The sequence below is a fragment of the Ochotona princeps genome, chromosome 3 (assembly GCF_030435755.1).
Source record: "Ochotona princeps isolate mOchPri1 chromosome 3, mOchPri1.hap1, whole genome shotgun sequence".
Taxonomy (NCBI): domain Eukaryota; kingdom Metazoa; phylum Chordata; class Mammalia; order Lagomorpha; family Ochotonidae; genus Ochotona; species Ochotona princeps.
Window position 1 is genome coordinate 85,210,909 of NC_080834.1, and position 21,405 is coordinate 85,232,313.

Genomic DNA, 21,405 nt, shown 5'->3' on the forward strand with positions numbered 1-21,405 from the left:
TGGGACCCTGCACCTACACAGGAGACCTGGAGGAGGTTCCAGGTTCCTGGCTTCGGATTGGCACGCATCGCCCCGTTGTGGCTCACTTGGGGAGTGAATCATCGGATGGAAGATCTTCCTCTCTGTCTCTCCTCCTCTGTGTATATCTGGCTGTAATAAAATGAATAAATCTTTAAAAAAAAATAAATAAATATGAGAGAATCAAGATGGCGGAATAGGGTAAGGACACGTTTAAAGAACGGAAAAACATTTAATCAGGATGAAGCAGAGACGACATATTCCAGGAAATAGGAAAGGACAGAACAACAGCAGAGGGGTACCTGGACACTGACAGACACAGGAAAGCAGCGGACACAATGGTGTGGTGTTGCAGTGAATGATACTACAGCAGCATTCAGCAAATGGTGATCTGAATTCCACCAGCAACCAGATGCAAAGGGACTTTCACTGGGAGCTTGGGAGGTAAACCCAGACAATGAACTGTCCGTCCTGCTGGTCCGTTTGATTTGACCAGGAGCAGAGACAGAGCAGCAGATCCCAGATGGGCAGTGTGAGAACAGGGTGGATTTCACAGTCCAGTCAGCCCCCTAGAGCCGAATTGGGCGCCATTTTGTGTAAGGAGGCAAAGGCAAGGGAAAGGGCTGAGCATATGCTGAGCTGGGAGTGAACTCATTTCTGACTCGGTGAACTGCAGCAACGTGGCATCCTACAGGTTCCACCCAAGACAGGTCTGGGTAGCCCTCAGACCTGATGGCCAGCAGATCAAGAACTCTAGCAGTGCACGGCAGAAGCCATTTTGTGCACTGTGGCAATACCTTTAGGACTGCAGGGAACAACAGTGAACTGCACATGTGCTGAGCTCGCGAGAACTCACTGAGTTCACTGGATTGCACTGGTCCTGCAGGAAAATAACACCGACTGTGGCATCATATGGGTCAAAACAGGTCCGTGTGGCACCCAGACACACCAACAACCTAACTATATAGGACACCTGGTGTCACCCAAATCCTGGGACCTGCTCCAACCGGAAGTGGGAGAAAGGTTGTACAGACAACAGTGCAGCCTCAGTATGGTATCACAGGAGGTGGAGAGTAGTGAGCCAGGAGCTGGGGCTGTGGAGACCACCGGGGAAATCTAACACAAGAACCCAGACCTGGAACTCGCTGGAGGTTGTGGCACAAGTGGCTGCAAGCAAAGAGTTGTGTACCAATTGAAATAGGTAAAATCGCATTGTAGACCTGTGGGTGACACAGCTTAGAAACCTGCCCCAAGAAGACTCTGCTAACCAGAAGTACAATGATCAAGAGCAAAAGAAGAGACAAAGGCACAATGAATATTACTGAAAACTCCCCTGCAAAGGAGCAAAACCCTATGCCAGCCTCAGAGTTAACTGAGGAAGACATCGAGAAAATGGGACACACAGAATCCATAAAACTCATTTTAAAGATTCTGATCAACAATGAGAAGCACATACAAGAGTTCAAAGAATTTTAGGAAGCAATAAAGCAAAGCAAGGCTGATATATCAGAAATTAAGAACACAGTAAATAGAATGAAGCAAGCAGAAGAAAGAATCTCAGAATTGGCAGATATTTCCTGTCATCAGGGGGAAGCAAGCAAAAAGCTGGAAGCAGATCTGGATCAGGCCAAAAAAAGTATTCAAGAATTGAAAGACACTATTTTTTTTTATAATTTTTTTATTCATTAATTACATTGTATTATGTGTCACAGTTTCATAGGTACTGGGATTCTCCTCACCCCTCCCCAAACTCTCCCACCATGGTGGATTCCTCCACCTTGTTGCATAACCACAGTTCAAGTTCAGTTGAGATTCCCTCATTGCAAGCATATACCAAACATAGAGTTCAGCATCTTATTGTCAAGTTCAATGGCTTCTTAGGTATACCCTCTCTGGTTTGAAGACAGAGCCAGCAGAGTATCATCCCGATCAATTAAAAGCTCCAACATACCATCAGTAAAAATTTACATCATTATGGAATTAATTGACATAGTAATGAGTAGCCAATATGTTAAAAATAAATGCTAGTTGGATGTCAAATATAAGAGTTATGGGAGTCCCAGACGGTGCAGAAAGAGAAACTGGGATTAAAGGTGTATTCGATGAAATAATAAGGGAAAATTTCCTTAATCTGGAGAAAGAATTTGGAAACAACATCCAGAAATGGCATAGAACTCCCAACAGGCCTGATCTAAAGCGATTTTCACCACGACATATGATCATCAAGCTCTCTTCAATTGAACATAAGGAAAAGATCCTTAAGTGTGCACATGAAACAATCAATTGACATATAAAGGAATGCCAATTAAACTCACAGGAGATCTCTCACAGGAAACTCTACAGGCAAGAAGAGAATGGAGTGACATATTCCAGATTCTAAAAGAAAAAAATTGTCGGCCCAGGATAATGTACCCAGCAAAACTTTCTTTTGTCTTTGAAAATGAAATAAAATTCTTCCACAGTAAAGAAAAACTAAAAGAATTTGCCTCTTCCAAACCTGCCCTACAAATGATACTTCAAGATGTTCTCTTCACAGAGAAGAGGAATAGCACCTACCAAAACCAAAGGCAAACGAGAAGAACATCCCAGTAAAATGGCAACAGAAGACTAAACCAATGAACAACCCATTCCTAAAATGAGAAGACCAAAGTAACACCCATGTATATTAAACTCTGAATGTAAATGGCTTAAGCTCAATCAAATATTAGTAGACTGGATTAAAAAACAAAATCCATCTGTTTATTGTCTGGAGGAGACACATTTCACCAACAAAAATCAGCGGAAACTATATTGCATGGGTTTTGTTGTTTTCTGTTAGTTTCATCTCTTCAAACCACTTTCCTTTGATTAAATCATTCAATGACTCCTAGATCATAAGTAGCATCATTTTCTGCAAGAAGGTTCTTGATTTTCATTTCTTCAGCTACACGTTAGTCTTTTAGCAGCATGTTATTTAACTTCATGGTGTGGTTAATTTCTTTTTTCTCCCTGATGTTGATTTTGTTTTGTGGCTTTTCATTTAAGGGGATGTATAGTAGCTATGTAATGGAGACTGTCATATCTAGTAACATGTCATTTAACTTCATGGCATTGTAAATTTCTATTTTTCTTTCTATTGTTGGTTTTGTACTATGACTTTTCATTTGAGGGGATGTACAGTAGCTGTGAAATGGAGACTAACATCCAGATGTGAGGATACAATGTAGTATGCATTTCTACTTCCAGACAAAGATGGACTCCCAATGAAACTGTTCACTATATCTTGACAATAGAATGCTGGATTCTCTGCCATTGTCCATGCCCGCAATGATGGACATATGACTGTGTATGAGGAACTACATTTTAGTAATGATATAGAGGAACTAGGTGGGGGGGAGGGATTTGGGGAGGGGATAAGGGAAATGCCAGAAGCCTATGGAATTGTATCATAAAATGATAATAATAATAATAAAACGTAAAAAAAAAAGGTTTTCTAAATATGTACAGGGATGGGCCCGACACGGTAGCCTAGCAGCTAGGTTCCCTGCCTTGTATGCACCAGCATCCCATATGGGTGCAGGATCTAGTTCCAGCGGCTCTACTTCCCATCTAGCTCCCTGCTTGTGGCCTAGCAAAGCAGTTAAGGACGGCCCAAAGCCTTGGGACCCTGAATCCACATGGGAGACCAGGAAGAAGCACCTGTCTTTGGATCAGTACAATATACGGCCACTTGGAGAGTGAATCAGCGGATGGAAGATCTTCCTCTGTGTCTGTTTTCTTTCTGTATATCTGCCTTCCCAATAAGAATAGATAAATCTTACAAAAAAAAATAGGTGCAGGGACCCCAAGAATTCAGGCTATCCTGCCACTTTCCCAGGCACAGGGATGCTTGCATATAATATCTCTAATAAATATTTACTTGAAGAAATAAATGTTAACATATAGCCCTATTTTAGAGAAAGATTAATTCACTCAAAGATACACAGCCAATACAAAGAGAATTTTTCACTCCATAATACCTGATTACTAAATAATTCTTCCTCTGTGTTGAGAGAGCTGGCTTTGGCCCTTCTATAATCTTCTGATCTAACGCTTACCTGCTCTCAAAGAAGCAGAGGGAAGCTACAATCAAAGGAGATGAAGTCAATTGATCCCATATATCAGCTTCACCTACAGAAACATAATTTTCAGGGCTGGTGGGAGGCAGGTGGTTGAGTGCAACAGCAAGAATTAATGAGAGATGCTTTGCCCACTTAGCTCACTACTCATATAGCAATAATGAGTATAGATCTGAGCCAGGCTAAAGCCAGAAGACAGGAACTCCATCCTGGACTCCCACATGGGTGGCAGGGCCCCCAAATACCTGGAACATCTTTCGCTGCCTTTCCAGTGTAGTTGTAGGAAGCTGGCTTAGAAGTGGGATAGTTGGGACTTAGGATATCGGTATTTCAATTGGCTACTTAAACCACTGCAACAAATGCCAGTGCCAAGCAATTTTCTTTTTATTTGTTCTATTAGAGCTCTTTAAAACCAAAAAGAAAGAAAGAAAAAGAAAAAAGCATTTAAGGAAGAGTTTCTACTGCTAAATACTGAAAAAAACACTATTCTGCAGAATGCAGAATTCCAAATGTATAAAATTATAAGCCCAGACTTTTGAAATACCAAGAAACACCTCACTGTTTTTAAATCAGGACACGAAACTGCTTTTCTCTCCCAACTAAATAGAAGTTCCTAAAACTGAATGTGTATTAGACTGTATGACTTGGCCATATGATGCTCCAGTTACTATAGCAAATGCTAGAAACTACAAGCAGAAGACTCATCATTCACATTTCTAATTTCTGTGCTGACTTCTACTAGCTAAACTGGCTATCCCTTCATTGTCCATATTCCTAGCAGTTTTTAAAGACAGGGTGAAGTACAATAAAACAGATGATCACCAAAAATAGAAATACCATTAAGTTACACTGTGGTAAGTGAAAACAATAACCTAACATTATACCCACACCCCTTGCCTCTGGCTAGCTTAACCAGCTGCTATTTCAAAGTTAAAAGTAATAGAATAAGCAAGGATATTATGAAGTAGAATAATATGCAATAAAGAATATATAAATAATCACTGTATGTTGGTAATACGACGGTAATGAGAGGCTGTGAGTTTTTTACGAGACCTAGAATAAAATAAAAATATAAGCAATTAGGTATGTATCTAAGTAAATATCTGTAGTAAGATATATGAGACAGAAGTCAAAGACCAGCTAATCACGATAAATATTTTTTTTCTTTTGGATATTAAGATTTTTTTTTTTTAATTATGTGAAAAGCAAAGTTACAAAAAAAGAGGGAAGAGACTTTATAACCACTGGCTCATTCCCTAAATGGGTGTAATAGCAGAAACCAGGCCAGATACTCTAAGTCTCCCACATGGGTGCAAGGGCCCAAATTTCTGGGCCATCTTCTACTGCCTTCCCAGGCACATCAGCAGAGAGCTGGATTGAAGTAGCTGGAGTATGGGATGCTGGCAAGATAGTCAACAGTTTAACCCACTTGTACTTCAATGTTGGCCTCAATTTCTTTTTTTCTTTGTAACAAGGTCTCCATCAGAGTCACTAGGTTTCTCTAACCCTAACTCTATACAATCTTTGGGAAATGGATCTCAAAATTTTCTTGTGGCAAAATTGAATTCCATTTTTCTATAACTTTTTGTGAAGTATCTTTATAGAGAATTTTTATTTTTTAAATATCAGGGTAGAATTGTAGCATAGTCAGCCAACCTATTGCATGAGCATTATATGCTTATGCCAGTTTGGGTCCTATTTTACTTCTGGTTTAGCACCCTAATATACTTGAGTCCCAGCCACCCATATGATAGTCTTGGATGAGTTCCAGATTCCTGGTTTCAGCCTCGGCCAGCCTTATCCATGATGGGTATTTGGGGACTACATAAGCAAATGGAAAATACTTCTCCATCCCCCAGCCCCGTTACTCACTCACAGACTTCCAAGTAAATAAATGTTTTGGTTTTTTTTAATTTTCATGTAAATTCCAACTAATTTAATGAAGCTTCCTTCTATAATCTAAAAATTGTCTCTTGTTCTTTCTCATCCTCATATTCCCTCAACCCATCTCCTAACAGCCTCCCTATACTGCCTTTAGGTTCACAGTATTATCACCAAATCTCCCTTTAAAAGTTTTCCCTACAAAGAGAAATTTTCTGAACACTCAATCTCTTTGTGAAGGGTTCTTTTTATTGCTTGGTGCTAGAGAAAACCTGGATCTCACCCAAAAGCATTGTTTCCCTATAGCCCTCTGGAATGAAGACTGTTCTTACTCCTTAACATTCGAAAAATAGAAGGCAATATTGTCAAAATGTTGGCTTTCCATTTTCTTAGTTTCATTCAAGTCTCCTTCCTCCCTGAACCCCACTATTCACCTTGTCAATGACATCTCTCCTATCAGAATCCTCTCAACAACGACCACAACTTATGACCCACACATGTATCTGTCTACTAGGCAGCTCCACTTACATTTCCACTTACAATAAATAATGTGTCTAATTTTTTAAAAATGTGTAACAGTTACAGGACTCCCACACCTAGAAATAATGTCCCTTCAACACATGTTTAAGACTTCATCAACATTTAGATTCCCTAATAAGCAACAGTAGCTCTTTTCATTACCCTTTCCGTGAGAGTATAATGGAAAACAAATGACCTGAGTACTTGGCCCTAGAACAAAACTCATTTTCTCCTATCAACACAAATCTGATAAAATTTACTACTTGGTATCTGAAACATTATTTTTAGGCCTGCCAGAAGAATTTGGAAAAAGTGGAGATCACACATGGGACAAGCAGAAAATATGTCTATGGTGATGAAAGGATTATGGGAAGTCTTGAACCTGTGTATTGACACATTATCTTCAGAAACTCTCCCTTATTCTCAGTCATATGTCATAACCTTTCCTTCATTTTCTTTGATAGAGCTATCCAAAATTAAGAGGGATCTTCTTTCATTTAGGAACATTTACAATACTCAAGAAAAATGAAAAAAAAAATTAGAAAGTAGATTCCTTTTTACAAAAGGCAAAGTTTCACTGTCCTGGTTATCAGCCATTAATGATTTCTCTCTATCTGTAACAATGATTAAGACGAATAAAAGCTGTGTGCAGCAGCAAGCGGGAAAGAACCATGCTTTGAGGTACACAGTCATAGCCAGTTAGGTGTCATCCTAAGGCAGGATTAAATCAAGGTAAAGTAGCTGACTGAGGGATCTTTCCATAACACCCAAGCTGGACAGGTAAGCCACTAAGTGTACTGCATTAAAAAAAGAGTCTGACATCTTTTTCTGCTCTTTAATCTCATTAGAATTAAATGAGTTAATACTTACAAAGCATTAATACCATTCCTTGCAAGTAGGGAATGCTATATGTAAAGCAAACAAGTAACAACAACAACAACAACAAAACCTGTTTAGGGACTTTATAAGGAAGTCTTCTCAATGAATCTGCATTTGTTTTAGTGGTGTGAAGAACAAATAATTCTTACTCTTACATTCTTCCCTGGGGCATTTTTATGTCTACCATATAATAACAAAAAGGTGAAAGGATGTAAAATTCTATTATAAGAGTGCTGTGAACATTAACAGATGCTTCATAAATTTACTTAGGAAAGGATAGGGAAAAGTAAAGACACGTTTAGATAAGATTACAGGCAAAAAAACAGGGAGATTTTATAGACAAGGAGTTTTTGCCTATTAAAACACCAAATGAACTTACTCAGAATATTTAACCATTTAAAAAAATAATGGCATGTTACCTTTCATGTTCCTCTGCTCTAAAGCAGTCAAGAAAAAATAAAGACTAAATTTGAGGAAATGTAAGAATGACAGACACAAAGAAAAAGATCAATGCAGAACTCAAAAAACTGGTTTTCTCTGCTTTCACTTCTAATGAGTACAATGGCACAGTTATTGCACCTTTTAAAACGCAAGACGAAGGAGGTAGTAAGAGTGGGATTCATAGCCCAAAGCTTTAATTATCCATTGCTTTCACAGAATTAAACAAAATCTAACTAGCAGCCACTTATAATTACTTCTGTAACACTATGATTTTGTCAACATTTATCCTGGCCAAGTATAAGTTAAATTTGCTTCCCTGCATTTAATTCTCTTTCTGTTCCTAGCAAAATCCTCTTATTTCCTCTTCTGCTCTAATCAATCTCCAGCTAACAAAATTTTCCCCATTCCAATAATTGGGTGAACTATGAGAGAGGATTCCAAAACTACATAAAGACAGAATAAACATATTCATATATATATATATATTATGAATTTGCTTGACAACTGAAGATTCTTTCTAAAAAAAAATTCTTAGATGTTTGTATCCTTTCTCATTAACATTTACTGATAAAACTGAAAATATTCAATGACCCTATCTTACAGTCAGAATCACTGGTGCATGTGTTCTGGAATTCTTCCACACAATTAACAAAACTGTCTTTGGGAGAAAGAATATTTCTAATAACAGACTTATCACAACATTCAGTACAGATTTACAGTGATTCCTACCTTTTCACCACTTGAGTAGAAGAAATAACGCAAACGAACTATGTTACAATGATCCAGCTTTCTCATAATCTGGAGCTCTCGGTTCTGAAAAGGAAACACACAGAAATGAAAATATTCTTAAAAAGTGTTTAAGAATGGTTAATCATATCAACCAAAATGTTTCCAAAGTAACATTAAACAAATAATAGCTATGCCGCTAACGTTTAGAATCTTATAGAAATGCAACAGAATTTGATATCTATGATTCTGATAATAAACTTTCATCAAAGAAATGATTTTGGGGTCAAAGACAGTTCTTACAATACTATTACGATACCATGAAAAATACTTAGTTAATTTCATGAAAAGACCTCAGTTGCTAAGCTTTAGAAAAACTAAAAAATGGAATCGTACAATTTATGTGGTCCTGATGGATTGACAGACCACACAATTTTCCCTCTGTGAAGTTTCAAAGTTATGTTCATTCTTCATGAAAAGAAAACACTACAAAATTTCTTAACAAAAATCTATTAAAATGTCAGCTGTATAGCCCTAAAATAGGACTTTAGTTAACAGCTACAAAACATGACATATATTCCAGGAAATATGGGAGGGAAATGCTATTAAAGTACACATAAAGGAATGAAGCTGTGGATGAACAGGAGCCAAGCAGAATGAGACACAAAAGTATCCTAAAGAAAGGTGGCTCTCGTTTTTAGAATATGTGGACATAAATAATCAAACACTGCTTTAAATCGACTTCAGAACTGGAGTTAAATATACAGTGACACCTAAAATTCCTTTATAAGACATCAAATTTTCATTCCATTATTTGTAAAATGAATAACTGAGACAAAAAAAAACATAAGAGTAGAAAATACAATGCAACAGTAGCTGATTAAAACTCTAAATGAAAAAAAAACTTAACTGCTACAAAATAAAAAACTTAAAACAATCTCAAAACTGTGTCATTTCTACTCCAAATTCACATTATTCCTGGAATATTTCTACACGTTGACAACTTTTACACAGTTAGCTCTGAAAGAAACATTCTAGAAAGCAAAGGCTTATCTTTCCTATATGTTGACACTACAATTTGATTGGTTTTTTAAAGATAAAAAATAAAATATGCTATTTATTCTTTCAGACTCATTAGCCAAGCTACAGAACTTCTAAATTCACAAATAATAAAGTTACATAAGACTGGGTCTTGGGTCTGGCACCGTGGCCTAATGGCTGAAGTACTTGCCTTGAGTGTGCTGGGATCCCATATGGGTACCAGTTCTAATCCTGGAAGCTCCACTGCCCATCCAGCTCCCTGCTTGTGGCCTCAGAAAGCAGTCGAGGACGGCCCAAGGCCTTGGGACCCTGCACCCATGTGGAAGACCCAGAGGAGGATTTGGGCTCCTAGCTTCAGAACGGCGCAGCACCGGCCGTTGTGGTTATTTGGGAAGTGAATTAATGGACAGAAGATCTTCCTCTCCATCTCTCTTCCTCCTCTCTGTATATCTGACTTTGCAATGAAAAAAATAAATCTTAAAAAAAGAAAAAGAAGTTATTTGTTTAAAAAAAAAAAAACACTGGGTCATGGGGGGTGGTGGAGAAGGCTGGGCTAGGCCACAGCACCTGTCAGTGAACGTGAGAGCCAGTTCAGGGAGGAAGTGGGCCTGCAAGGAGGCCTCAAGGGGTGTTCTTCCGCTGCAATAAAGCACAGGGTCTGCGTGTGTGCTGGGCAAGGCTACAGCACCTTCTGGTGCACATAGCAGCCCACGTTCTAGGCAAGGCGGGCCAGGCCACAGCACTCACTGGTACCAAAAAGCTGGGGCTACAGGTGGACCAGGCTAGTCTACGCTGCAGCATTTGCTGGCATATTTGAGAGCTGGTTCTGGGAGCAGGCCTAGAAGGGATCGACAGGGATCTCCCAAATAGGTTGTAGCACCTGATGGTACAAGTAAGAGTCAGGTCTTCGGGGAACTGACTCTGGACAAGGGCCTGGCTGGGATTACTGGAGTTCACCTTGACCAGGACACAGCACCTGCCAGTACACAAAAGGCTTGGTCTGGGCACAGGCCGGGCTGGATTGCAGGGTACACCACATGGACATCTGATGTGACGTTCCGGCACATGATATAGGACTGGGCACGTTGATGACTGAGTAAGGGCAGACAACTTATTGAGATGCACTTGAAAGACAAGACAGCCAGCCTCTTGGATTCAACAGAGGAACTTGAGTGTCTCACCAAAAACTGGAAAGAACAGGCTGAATAACGCTACAGGCCAGATTCTCCACCAAGCATCTAAGGTTTTAGAAATTTGGAAACAAAAGACAACCAGCAAGTATGGGAAGCAGTATCTCAAACCTGGTGCAATGAAACCAACACAGTCTCAGAACAATTGAGACTACTCAAGTAACACCCTCAATTCATTCTATTACCCGTTAACAGGGTCCCTGGGATGAAACCAGAACACCTCAGTCCCTTGGCCCTGATGTGATCTGGCAGCAAGGAATGGTACATTTCCCTCTCTCCCCCTGCTCCCATTCATCTTGTGCTCACAGGAGGGAGGTTAGGTTTTTCCCTAACCCACTTTCCCCCACCTGGTCCAAATTCATACTCTACTCACTTAGAAAGAAAGTTTAAATTTTCTCATTTTAAAATCTTGCATCCTCCTGGATCCCGAATGGGCACAGGTTCCTATCCAGCTGCTCCACTTCCCATTCAGCTCCCTGTTTATGGCCTGGGAAAGCAGTCAAGGATGGCCCAAAGCCTTGGGAACCTGCAACTACATGGGTGCAGGCTTTGGATCAGCACAGCTCAGGCTGTTATGGCCACATGGGGAGCAAACCAGAATGTGGAAAATCTTTCTCTCTGTGTATCTCCTTCTCTCTGTATATCTGACTCCTCCCCAACCCCCTCAAAAGATAAATCTTTTAAAAATTTTCATAGATTCCGAATATAATCTTAACAGAGCAATTTTTGCATGCATTATTAAAAGCCAGTATTGGTCAAATGAAGTTTCATATTTTGTTTAAAATGATGTAATTGATTTGAATACATAACTAGCATGATTTTAGTCATCTTTGTTAACTTGTTTTATGAGCTAACTAATGACATATTCTATCAGAAACACTGGTACTATAGAAATACAATATACCTACTCTGTGCCAGGCTCTGTCTGGTGTCAAAAACATGACAGAAGCAACACCAGCAAAGTACCTATGCTCTTAAATCCAAAAGTCTATAGAGGAAAAGGAATTGTGAATAAATAACAGAATGACATGAAGCTGAGAACCATATGAGGAAGAGTTGAGGGAAAAGTAATAAAGGATTCCAAATGTAGAGACCTAAAGGTGCACTTGCATATTCAACATAGTGTCACACACATTACCTGGTTTCATCATTATTAGGAAGAGGAGAGAGCAAGAAAATAATGCAGAAAAATAGGCAGGTGCAGTAACACAAATCATCATCCAGAATGTACTATCGGATTCCCTATTCTAAGCCGCTGATCATACTCACCATCACTGGAACGTCAGGATGTACCTCCTTGATTACATACATGCCATCTTTCTTTTAAGTTCCTAAAATGCATCCCTCCCTCTGCTACTGTAATTCACATTAATCTTTTCCTGCAGCACTTAGAAACTTTTGAATTTATTGTATACTCTGTTGAATTTTATTTTTAGAATTTTAGTGTAAATGCATATATATGAGTGCTTTTCAATAGTGTATATTGCTATAAAGTCACATGTCCACATGCCTTATCCAAACTACTTACTACAAATGCCTAAACAAAAAAATATAGAAAAACACTGAATTTTGCATGTTATCATCCATAGACTTCTCAAAGCAGGCTACCAATTTCCTATGGGAAACACAGCAAGCAATTTCTTACTTTTGTTTTTATAATCACACTGTCTTCTTTCCCTACTCTCCCTCCACCCCTACTACCCATAATAAGCTGATTACAAAATAACAGTAGAGTTCACTGGCTTAGGAAGCTGATTTGGATGCAAGAAGCAGTTAAGCTCATGTTGGAACACATTCACTTTGAAATGACTGAAGGGCACTGAAATGAAAAGGTCTAGAAAACAACCACAGTTGACTTCAGAGAAAGAGAAGCCACAGCAATTCATTTAATCTGCTTACAAAATAAGAAAAATTTATAAGGGCTACCAAAAATAAACTGGTCAAAAGCAAATAACACAGTAAGGTCATATAAGCAGCAAGAAATTCAAGGAAATATTCTGGAGAATATGACCATTTAAGTAGCTAAAAGTACAAATGAATGGGAAAAAGCAAAAATTAAAATGGAAGAACATGTGTGCATGTGACTTTATAATGATACACACTCACTTTTGAAAAACACTATATGTATACAGTGTTACTAAAATTCTAAAAGTAAAACTCAAAAGTGTATGCAATAAATTCAAAAGTATTTCTGGGTGCTGCAGAAAAGATTATTGTGACTTGCAGTAAGTGAGGGATGTGTTAAGTAGGAACTTAAAGGAAGGGTGGGATGTGTGTATGTAATCAAGGAGGAGCATCAAGACATTCCAATGATAGTAAGTTGGGCCATCTTCTGCTGCTTTCCCAGGCACTTTAGTAGAGAGCTAATCCCAAATAGAACAGCCAGGACTAGAAATGCTGGCTGGCACAGGTGGTAGCTAACCCAATGTTGTACAACACCATCTTATGCAAAATAGATTGAAATTAGGAAGCACTGATGTCTCGAACTTTGTTTTACCTGCTTAGAATTACTTTAGCTCTTTGGGGTCTTTGACATTATATGAATTTCAAGATTTTCTTTTCTATTTCTGTCAAAGGTATCTTTGGGATTTTGGAAGAACTTACATTGAATCTATAAATCACTTTGGATCATTCAGATTTTCAGTTAATTTATTTGAAAGACAGATTTACAAGATAAAAGGAGAGAAAGAGATCTTCCATCCAGTGGTTCATTCTCCAAATGGCCACAAAAGTCAGAGCTGAACCTATTTGATGCCAAGAGCCAGAAACTTCCTCTGGGTCCCCAACACAGGTGCAGGAGCCAAGTACTTGAGCCACCCTCCACTGCTTTTCCAAGCCCTAAGCAGGGAGAGCTGGATGGGAAGGGGAGCAGCCAGGACACATTGCAAAACTGTGCGTGAGTAGAACGAACTTTGTTTTCTTCAAGGACATATGGGCCTGCCAGTTATTTTTATTTAAAATTTTTTAAAATATTTAATTAATTTATTTATTTATTAAAAAATTTTTAAAAGCAGTTTTATTGAAACATAGTTATATTCTTTGCTTTACATATGGTCAGGGACTGCTTTTTCCACTGCATAGTTCAGTAGTTGCAATTTCCTGGTTTTTCAAACAGGAAAAGAACTACAAGCACCTTTTAGGATTAAATGATTCTCTCAGCGTTCTACTATGAAAGGCCTCCTTCACTTAATTAGATATTGAGATGAAATTTCACTCCACATCATTAGAGCTTTAAAATTTAAAAAGCAGAAAAATTAAGAGGCACAATGATCAATAAGAAAGAGATCTCTCATTTGCTACTGAAATGCCTCCAACATCTAGGACCAGCTCAGTATGTACCTGTAAGTCAGAATCACAATCTAGGGCCCAGTGTGTTGGCAGCCTAGCGGCTAACATCCTTGCCTTCAAAGCACTGGGATCCCATATGGGTACCAGTTCTAATCCCAGCAGCCCCACTTCCCATCCAACTCCCTGCTTGTGTCCTGGGAAAGCAGTCAAGGATGATCCAAAGCCTTGGGACCCTGCACCTGTGTGGGAGACCTGGAGGAAGTTCCTGGCTCCTGGCTTCAGATCAGCACAGCACCAGCCACTGTGGTCAGTTGGGGAGTGAATTAACGGACGGAAGATCTTCCTGCCTGCCTCTTTTCCTCTCTGTATATCTGATTTTGCAATAAAAATAAATCTTAAAAAAAAAAGAAAAAGAAAAAGAATCTAGGCAGGGAACTAATTATATAACCCTTCACTGGCAGAATTTAGCAGTACCAAAGAAATCCACTTAAGTGTTTTAGCAATATCTTTTTATTCATTTACCTAATGTTATACCTCTATTAGAAAAAACATATTTAAGGTCAATGTAATGGCTCAACTGGCAAAGCACTGGGATCCCTTGTGGGCACCGGTTCGTGTCCTGACTACTCCAATTCCCATGCAGCTCCCTGCTATGGACTAGGAATATAGTTTAGGATTGTCCAGGCTTTGGGTCCCTGCACCCTCAGACGCCTGGAAGAAAGAAACTCCTGGCTTCAGATGAGCTCAGTTCAGACAAATGCGGCCATTTGGAGAGAGAACCAGCAGATGGAGAAGCCTCCTCTCGTCTCTCCTTCTTTCTCTAAATCTATCTTTCCAATTTAAAAAAAAATGGGATTCACAGAGCACCCCGGGATGTCAGTGATCTGAGCCCATTTCTCAGTTTCCGTGAGCACCTTAGCAGAAAGAATTAAGAGTGAATAAACAAAACTGGAGCAAAATTAATACATATGTTTTTAAAAATAAGCTGAACAGAATTGATACACCCTTGGCCCTAGTAAGCAAAAATTGAGGGCAAACACCCAAGTCAATAAATTCAAAAAGAAAATATTATTAAAGACAAGATAAATAAATAACAAGTCATCAGGAATTAGTGCAAATAACTACATGGCAATAAATTGGAAAAGCTAGTAAAAATGGACAGAGTTCTGAAAGCAGACAATCTATTGAATCTGAATTATGAAGACATTGAGCACTTATAGACCCATAGCCAGGGTAGAGACTGATCAGTAATAAAGACTTTCCCAACAAAGTAAAGTCCAGGACTACAATCAGCTTCACTGCTAAATTCTACCAAACAAACTCCAACTAACTCCAATTTTCCCCAATCTGTTCAGAACAACAGAAAAAGAGACAACTGTATAAACTCCTGTGAGGCCAACATCACCTTAATTCCAAAACCAGAAAAAGATACAACCAAAAAAGAAACTGAAGAACAATATCTTTGGTGAATATAAATGCAAAAGCCTCAATGTAACACTTAGCCAAACAACTCCAACAACACACAGAAAGGTCACTCACCTGAACCTGGTAAGACTTATCCCTGGTATGCAAGAATGTATCCACACACAAAAACCAGTAAATGTGATACACCATATTAATAAACTAAAGGGGAAAAAAATCACATGACTATCTCCACAGTTGCAGAAAAGCATCTAAGAAAATAAAACATCATTTCATACTAAAAACCTTAAGCAAATTGGGTACAGACGGATCACTCCTCAATAAAAATCAAGGCAATATGTAGAAACCTAATGTCAACATCATACTGAATGGGGCAAGTTGGAGGCATTTCCACCATGATCCAGAAACAAAGATGTCTACCCTTTCCACTGCTAGTGACTACAGGACTGGAAGTTTTAGCCAGAATTATTACAAAAGAAAAAAAAAAAATCACAGGTATACAAATTGGGAAGGAAGAAGTCAAACTATCCCCATTAACAAAGGACATGATTTTATTTATAGGGGAACCCGAAAGACTCTACCAATAGGCTATTGGAACGTGTAAGAATTTGGCAAGGTTGCAGGACATAAAATCAACACACAAAAATCAATGGCTTTTGTATACACAATTGCATGGGTAAGGAAGAAGCTGGAACATAAGTCTCATTCACAATAACAATCCCCTGGGGGATGGAGGGGCAACCTTAAAAGCTTAACCAAGCACAATGAGTGACCCCTATGATGAATGCTACAAAACATTATAGAAAGAAACAGAAGACATAAAAATATGGGAAAATCCTGTATGTTTGTGGATTGGTAGAATTAATATCATTTAAAAACCCGTATTACTGAAAAGAAATCTACAGACTGTTTCAGAAGTAAGAAACAAGATCTCACACCTTATAAAAAAAAATCAACTCTAAATAGATTAAGGATCTGAATCTAGGATCTGATACCACCAAATTGCTAAAGGAAAACATAAGGAACACTCCTCCAGACATAGGTGTAGACAAAGCTTTCTTGGAAAAGACCTCAGAACTATAGGCAACTGATGCAAAAATAAATAATTGGGAATATATGAAGCTAAGAAACTTCTCTACTGCAAAGAAAACTGTCAGAAAGACACAAGAAATAGAATGAGAGAAAATATTCACAAACTGTTCAACAAAGGACTGATACCCAGGATTTAGAGAGAATTCCAGAAACAACAGAGGACTAATATCTAGGATTTATGGAGTATTCCAGAAATACAACTCAGCCATTCCACTCCGGGGAATATATCCAAATCAAATGAAATCTGCATATGAGAAGGTTACCTGTAACCCCACATTTATAGCAATGCAATTCACAATAACTGAGATACGGAATCAACCCAGATGCCAATACATGACTAGATAAAGAAAATGTGTGTTTACATTATAAAATACTACTCAGCCATAAAAAATAATTTTATTTTTTGCAACAAAATGAACCCAGTCGAAAACCATTATGCTTACTAAGCTAGTCCCTAAAAGATAAATATATGCTCTCGCCCACCTGTAACAACTAATACACAAAGCTCAAAAAAAAGTAATCTCTAGAAGTGAGATTAATATACCAGGAATTAACTGCTGTTTATAGCCCATGTCTATACTCCTGAGCAATACCAGGATTCCTTTTTTTTCCCTTTATCATCTACTAGCTATGTTATGTTATCTGTAAATACCAGAATTTTAAGCTTGTTACTGTGACGTGAATGAAATCTGCCACCGTAATAATTTGGGAAATAAAATTGGATGGGGGAAAAGGGTGAAACAAAAATTGATCAAAATACTTTCTTACTAGTTTATATGGTCCAACTACCTTTTGGGTCAAAGAAAAAAAACAGTATAAGGAAATACTAAACTGTTAGTAGATTAAATTTTGCCCTAGGGATGAGAATTAATCATTCTGAAACTACTTTGTAAATCTAAGGTTGAGGAAGTAAATAAACATAATGAAGATAATGGAAACCAGGTTTTACATTTTTAAAAAAAGTTATTTCAGCTACTCCCACTGGATAGCATGGGCTGGGATGGGGGCAGACCAGACTAACTGGGCTACAACATCTATGGCGCCTCGTGTGGACTAGACCAGGGAAAAGCCAGGCTGGGCTGATTATTCCTACTGGTGCAAGCATACATTAGAGTGGGTGAGGGTTGTTTGGGCTTGGCCGCAGCATCAGCTGGCAGAAGCTGGCACTGGGGACTAATTCTGTCAAGTCAAACCACAGAACCACCCGAAGAGTGCATAAACCAGGATTGAGAGAGACCTGGGAGGGAAATAGTGGGCTCTTCCCTCTTGGGTTACTACTTCTGCGGTAGGGCATGAAAACCAGGACAGGGGCTGGGGTGCCTAGACAGAGAGGCACTCAACAACATCCATGAGGGCTGGATGGTTGAGCTGGTTAGATGGAACTAAGCTTTAATACCCATTGACAAGCACAAGAGCCAAATGGGATGGGGGACAGACTGGACTAGTCTGCTACACATACTGGCAAACCAGGGTAGGGGGCAGGCCTGGTGGGGGTTATTGTGGGTCGCTCCGACTAGGCTGCAGCTCCCACTCGTTGATGTGAGGTCCAAGTATGAGCTGGGCAGAACCAGGCTGGACTGCAACACCCATTGGTTCCAGTGGAAGTCGGGACTGAAAACAGAACCAACCCAGCAACTGCAACCACCAGCTGATCAGGGTGATGGACTGTGCCGGGCCCTGTGTTTGCTAGAACACACAAAAATCTGGTCTGGGAATACCTCAAAGTTTCTTTGGAGATCTCCCCAATCGAAATGCCGGACTCAGAACCCTAACCAAGAAAAGACAGAAGACAGAACAAGTCAATCAACCACCTCAGCTATATGTTGGCAGCGAAATACTGAGCAAATGGAGACTCTATGATGCACTATGTCAATCAGTGGACTCTTCAACGACCTCATCATGCTCGGAGTGGCGAGACTGGCAGCGATTCATAACTGATGAACTATCAAAACCACTTGAGCAAGTATCTCAGAGCATGCCACACATCCGGGACTTGGGGTGGGTGGGAAAATGGGTGGGGCTTCTCCCTTAATATCCCCCTTTACCTCAGATACATGAAGGCACAATGTGGAAATAATAGTCTTACCCACTTTCCTATTGCCCTTGAACCTTTTTACCGTAATTAACTATGTAAAGATTGTCAAAAACATAATAAAAGAAAAATCTTTAAAAAAAAGTTACAAATATGAAGAGGAAACATTATTATGAACTCTGTGATGGTGTTCTGAAGTTGGAAGTAAGAATAACTTCTAACAGAATGAAACAAACAGAAAAAGCCATTGGGGCATGAGCCAGTGGGCAGATGATCTCTCTAACTCTGACTTTCAAATAAATCTTATTAAAAAGGCTAAAAATTGTTAAGTAATTTAATAAAATAATGATCCAATGATTCCATCACACATAATCAACTAAATAAGAAGACAAAAAGGGGAACTGTCTTCCTTCTTATAATCCTTAAGAACAGAACATCAAGTAATAAAGAAGGAATAAAATTTGAAAATCATCATTTGGAAGCCAATAATTACAACTGACTCAAGAAAGACTAATGCAAGCTAAAAACTAACTGGCAACGTTTGATGAAAAACAGGTGTTATTTACAGTGTAAAGTAACCCTCGATAGAATATATATCAATTACAAAAGGAAAAATCATTAACTCTATAGTAAAGAAACCTGATAGACACTACCTTAAGTGATGGAAGTCAACATCATCAGTTAGAGACATCATGGGCCTCCTGATAGACGCATTAAGAAGAACAAAACGTTATTTCTATGATATTCTTGCCAAAAATATTCTGAATCTCAGCATAAACAAACAGACAAACCCTAATAATTGGCCTATACGGAACCAAAATGTGAATTTCACAATAACTGAAGTGTTCCTAATGCAGAAGATTATAAAACACAACTAAACAATGATCCATGATATCGTTTTGTTGATATGGGTATTTTTGGGGCAACTGATTAAATTCAATAAGGTTTGTGTTGCAGACAATAGATTTTTAGCACAGTTCTGTAATAACATAAGCAAAGGTCCTTGAATTTGAGAAATACTCTAAATAACTTAGGAATACTGAGACATCAAACTTAAAATTGGCATTAAAACATTTCATGGAATAAAATGTGTACAGAAATAAATAAAGTATGGTTAAATGTTAGTATTTTGGAAATATAAATAAATGGATTCATATAATTATTTGTACTTCTTGGCTATTTTAAATCTAAAATTATCTCAAGAAGTAACAATAATCAAATTGGTGTATAAGGAAACTAATTTTAAAATCACAAAATATGACAATATCATTACTTTTCATCATTGCAAGACAAATCTGTATCAATTAAATTAAGGGCATCTAAATAATTCATTTATCTAGCCATAAATGCTGATTAGCATACCCAACAACACTTAACTTATTTTCCTAACTCTCACTGTTACATTTCTGGCCAGGGTATTTGTTATACTTTGTAATGTATCACTTCTCAGCGAGGAAAATCAGTTATTCCTGTTTTCTATCCTATGACACCCAACATGAGCAGTTTTCCATCACTTAAATACTCATTTTCAAATTATATAGTAACAAAAGTGGCTTTAGAATGTTCAGAATCTTCTTTAAAAAGGAATAATGACAAAGAACATGTTGAATTAAAACACAGAACCAAAAAATAAGACAAGTAGTCCCTTCAAAAAGTTATTAAAGTCATAAAGCAAGCTTGACATGGAAAATAAGATATAAAAACACACAATACACTCACAAAGATAAAATGTTAAGGGCAAGTAGGAGTTAATAAAAAGCAAAAACTGGGCCTAGCATAGCTCAGTGGCTAAACACTTGCCTTGCAACCCCGAGACCCCATGTAGGCGCCTGTTTATATCCTGGCTGCTCCACTTCCTTTCTAGCTCCCTGCTGTGGCCTGGGAAAGCAGTGGAGGATGGTTCAAGTCCTTAGGAACCTTCACCCACGTAGGAGACCTGGAAGAAACTCCTGGCTCCTAGTTCTGGATTGGCACAGCTGACCATGTGGCCATTTGGAGAGTGAACCAGTGGATGAAAGATTTCTCTTACTCTTCATCTCTCTCTGTAACTTTGCCTTTTAATTAAATAATAAACATGTTAAACATAATACAATTTTAAAAAGCAAAAATCATATATTTGAGAGGATTTGGGGAAAGTATTTGGAATGACAGGTAAGGTTGTATCCCATATTACGGTGCATGGTTCAAGTTTCAGCTCTGCTTTCCATTCCAGCTTCCTGCTAATACCCACCATAGAGGTATGTAATGGCACCCTTTTTCACAGACGATATCTTTCCAATAATTATATTCAACATGTGGCTTGTGTCTTGCACAACTTACATATACTATTTGGTAGGAAAAAAAAAAACTCAGTAGCTTTCAATAACATAATGACTCAAATTAAGGAACACCCACTAAGACAAAATATAATCATTAACAGAAGACATGAAAACCCCTATCTCTTCTGAATGTCCATATGGATAGTGAAGGAGCAGCTATGTATTGGAAAGAGACTGTGTATGTATTGTGAGGTTGATTCTGTTAAGGATCTAATCCTGTTACATAGACAGATGCTTAAATGCATATGTGTGAAAGAGCAAAAGGTAGAGAACTTGATACAGTGATAAAATGATAAAAACAGAACAAAGAAAGCCACTCCAGAGTCAGATGGTTTGGATTCAAATCCTTGACCATTCATCTACCTGCTAACTATGTGATCTTGGACAAGATAATTTACAAACTGGGCCCAGCAGCGTGGCTTAGCGGCTAAAGTCCTCGCCTTCAACGCCCCGGGATCCCA

The 21,405-nt window shown here is 38.5% G+C and overlaps 1 protein-coding gene across 4 annotated transcripts in view; it reads right to left on the reverse strand.

Moving 5' to 3' along the window:
• Nucleotides 1-21,405, reverse strand: part of GSK3B (glycogen synthase kinase 3 beta) — a 167,498-nt gene that overhangs the window by 81,667 nt on the left and 64,426 nt on the right. For all 4 annotated transcript variants that reach the window (XM_058661949.1, XM_004577874.4, XM_004577875.2 and 1 more), the window contains exon 3: nucleotides 8,565-8,648. In XM_058661949.1, the coding sequence (XP_058517932.1) occupies nucleotides 8,565-8,648 (84 nt within the window). The remainder of the gene's footprint in view (nucleotides 1-8,564; nucleotides 8,649-21,405) is intronic.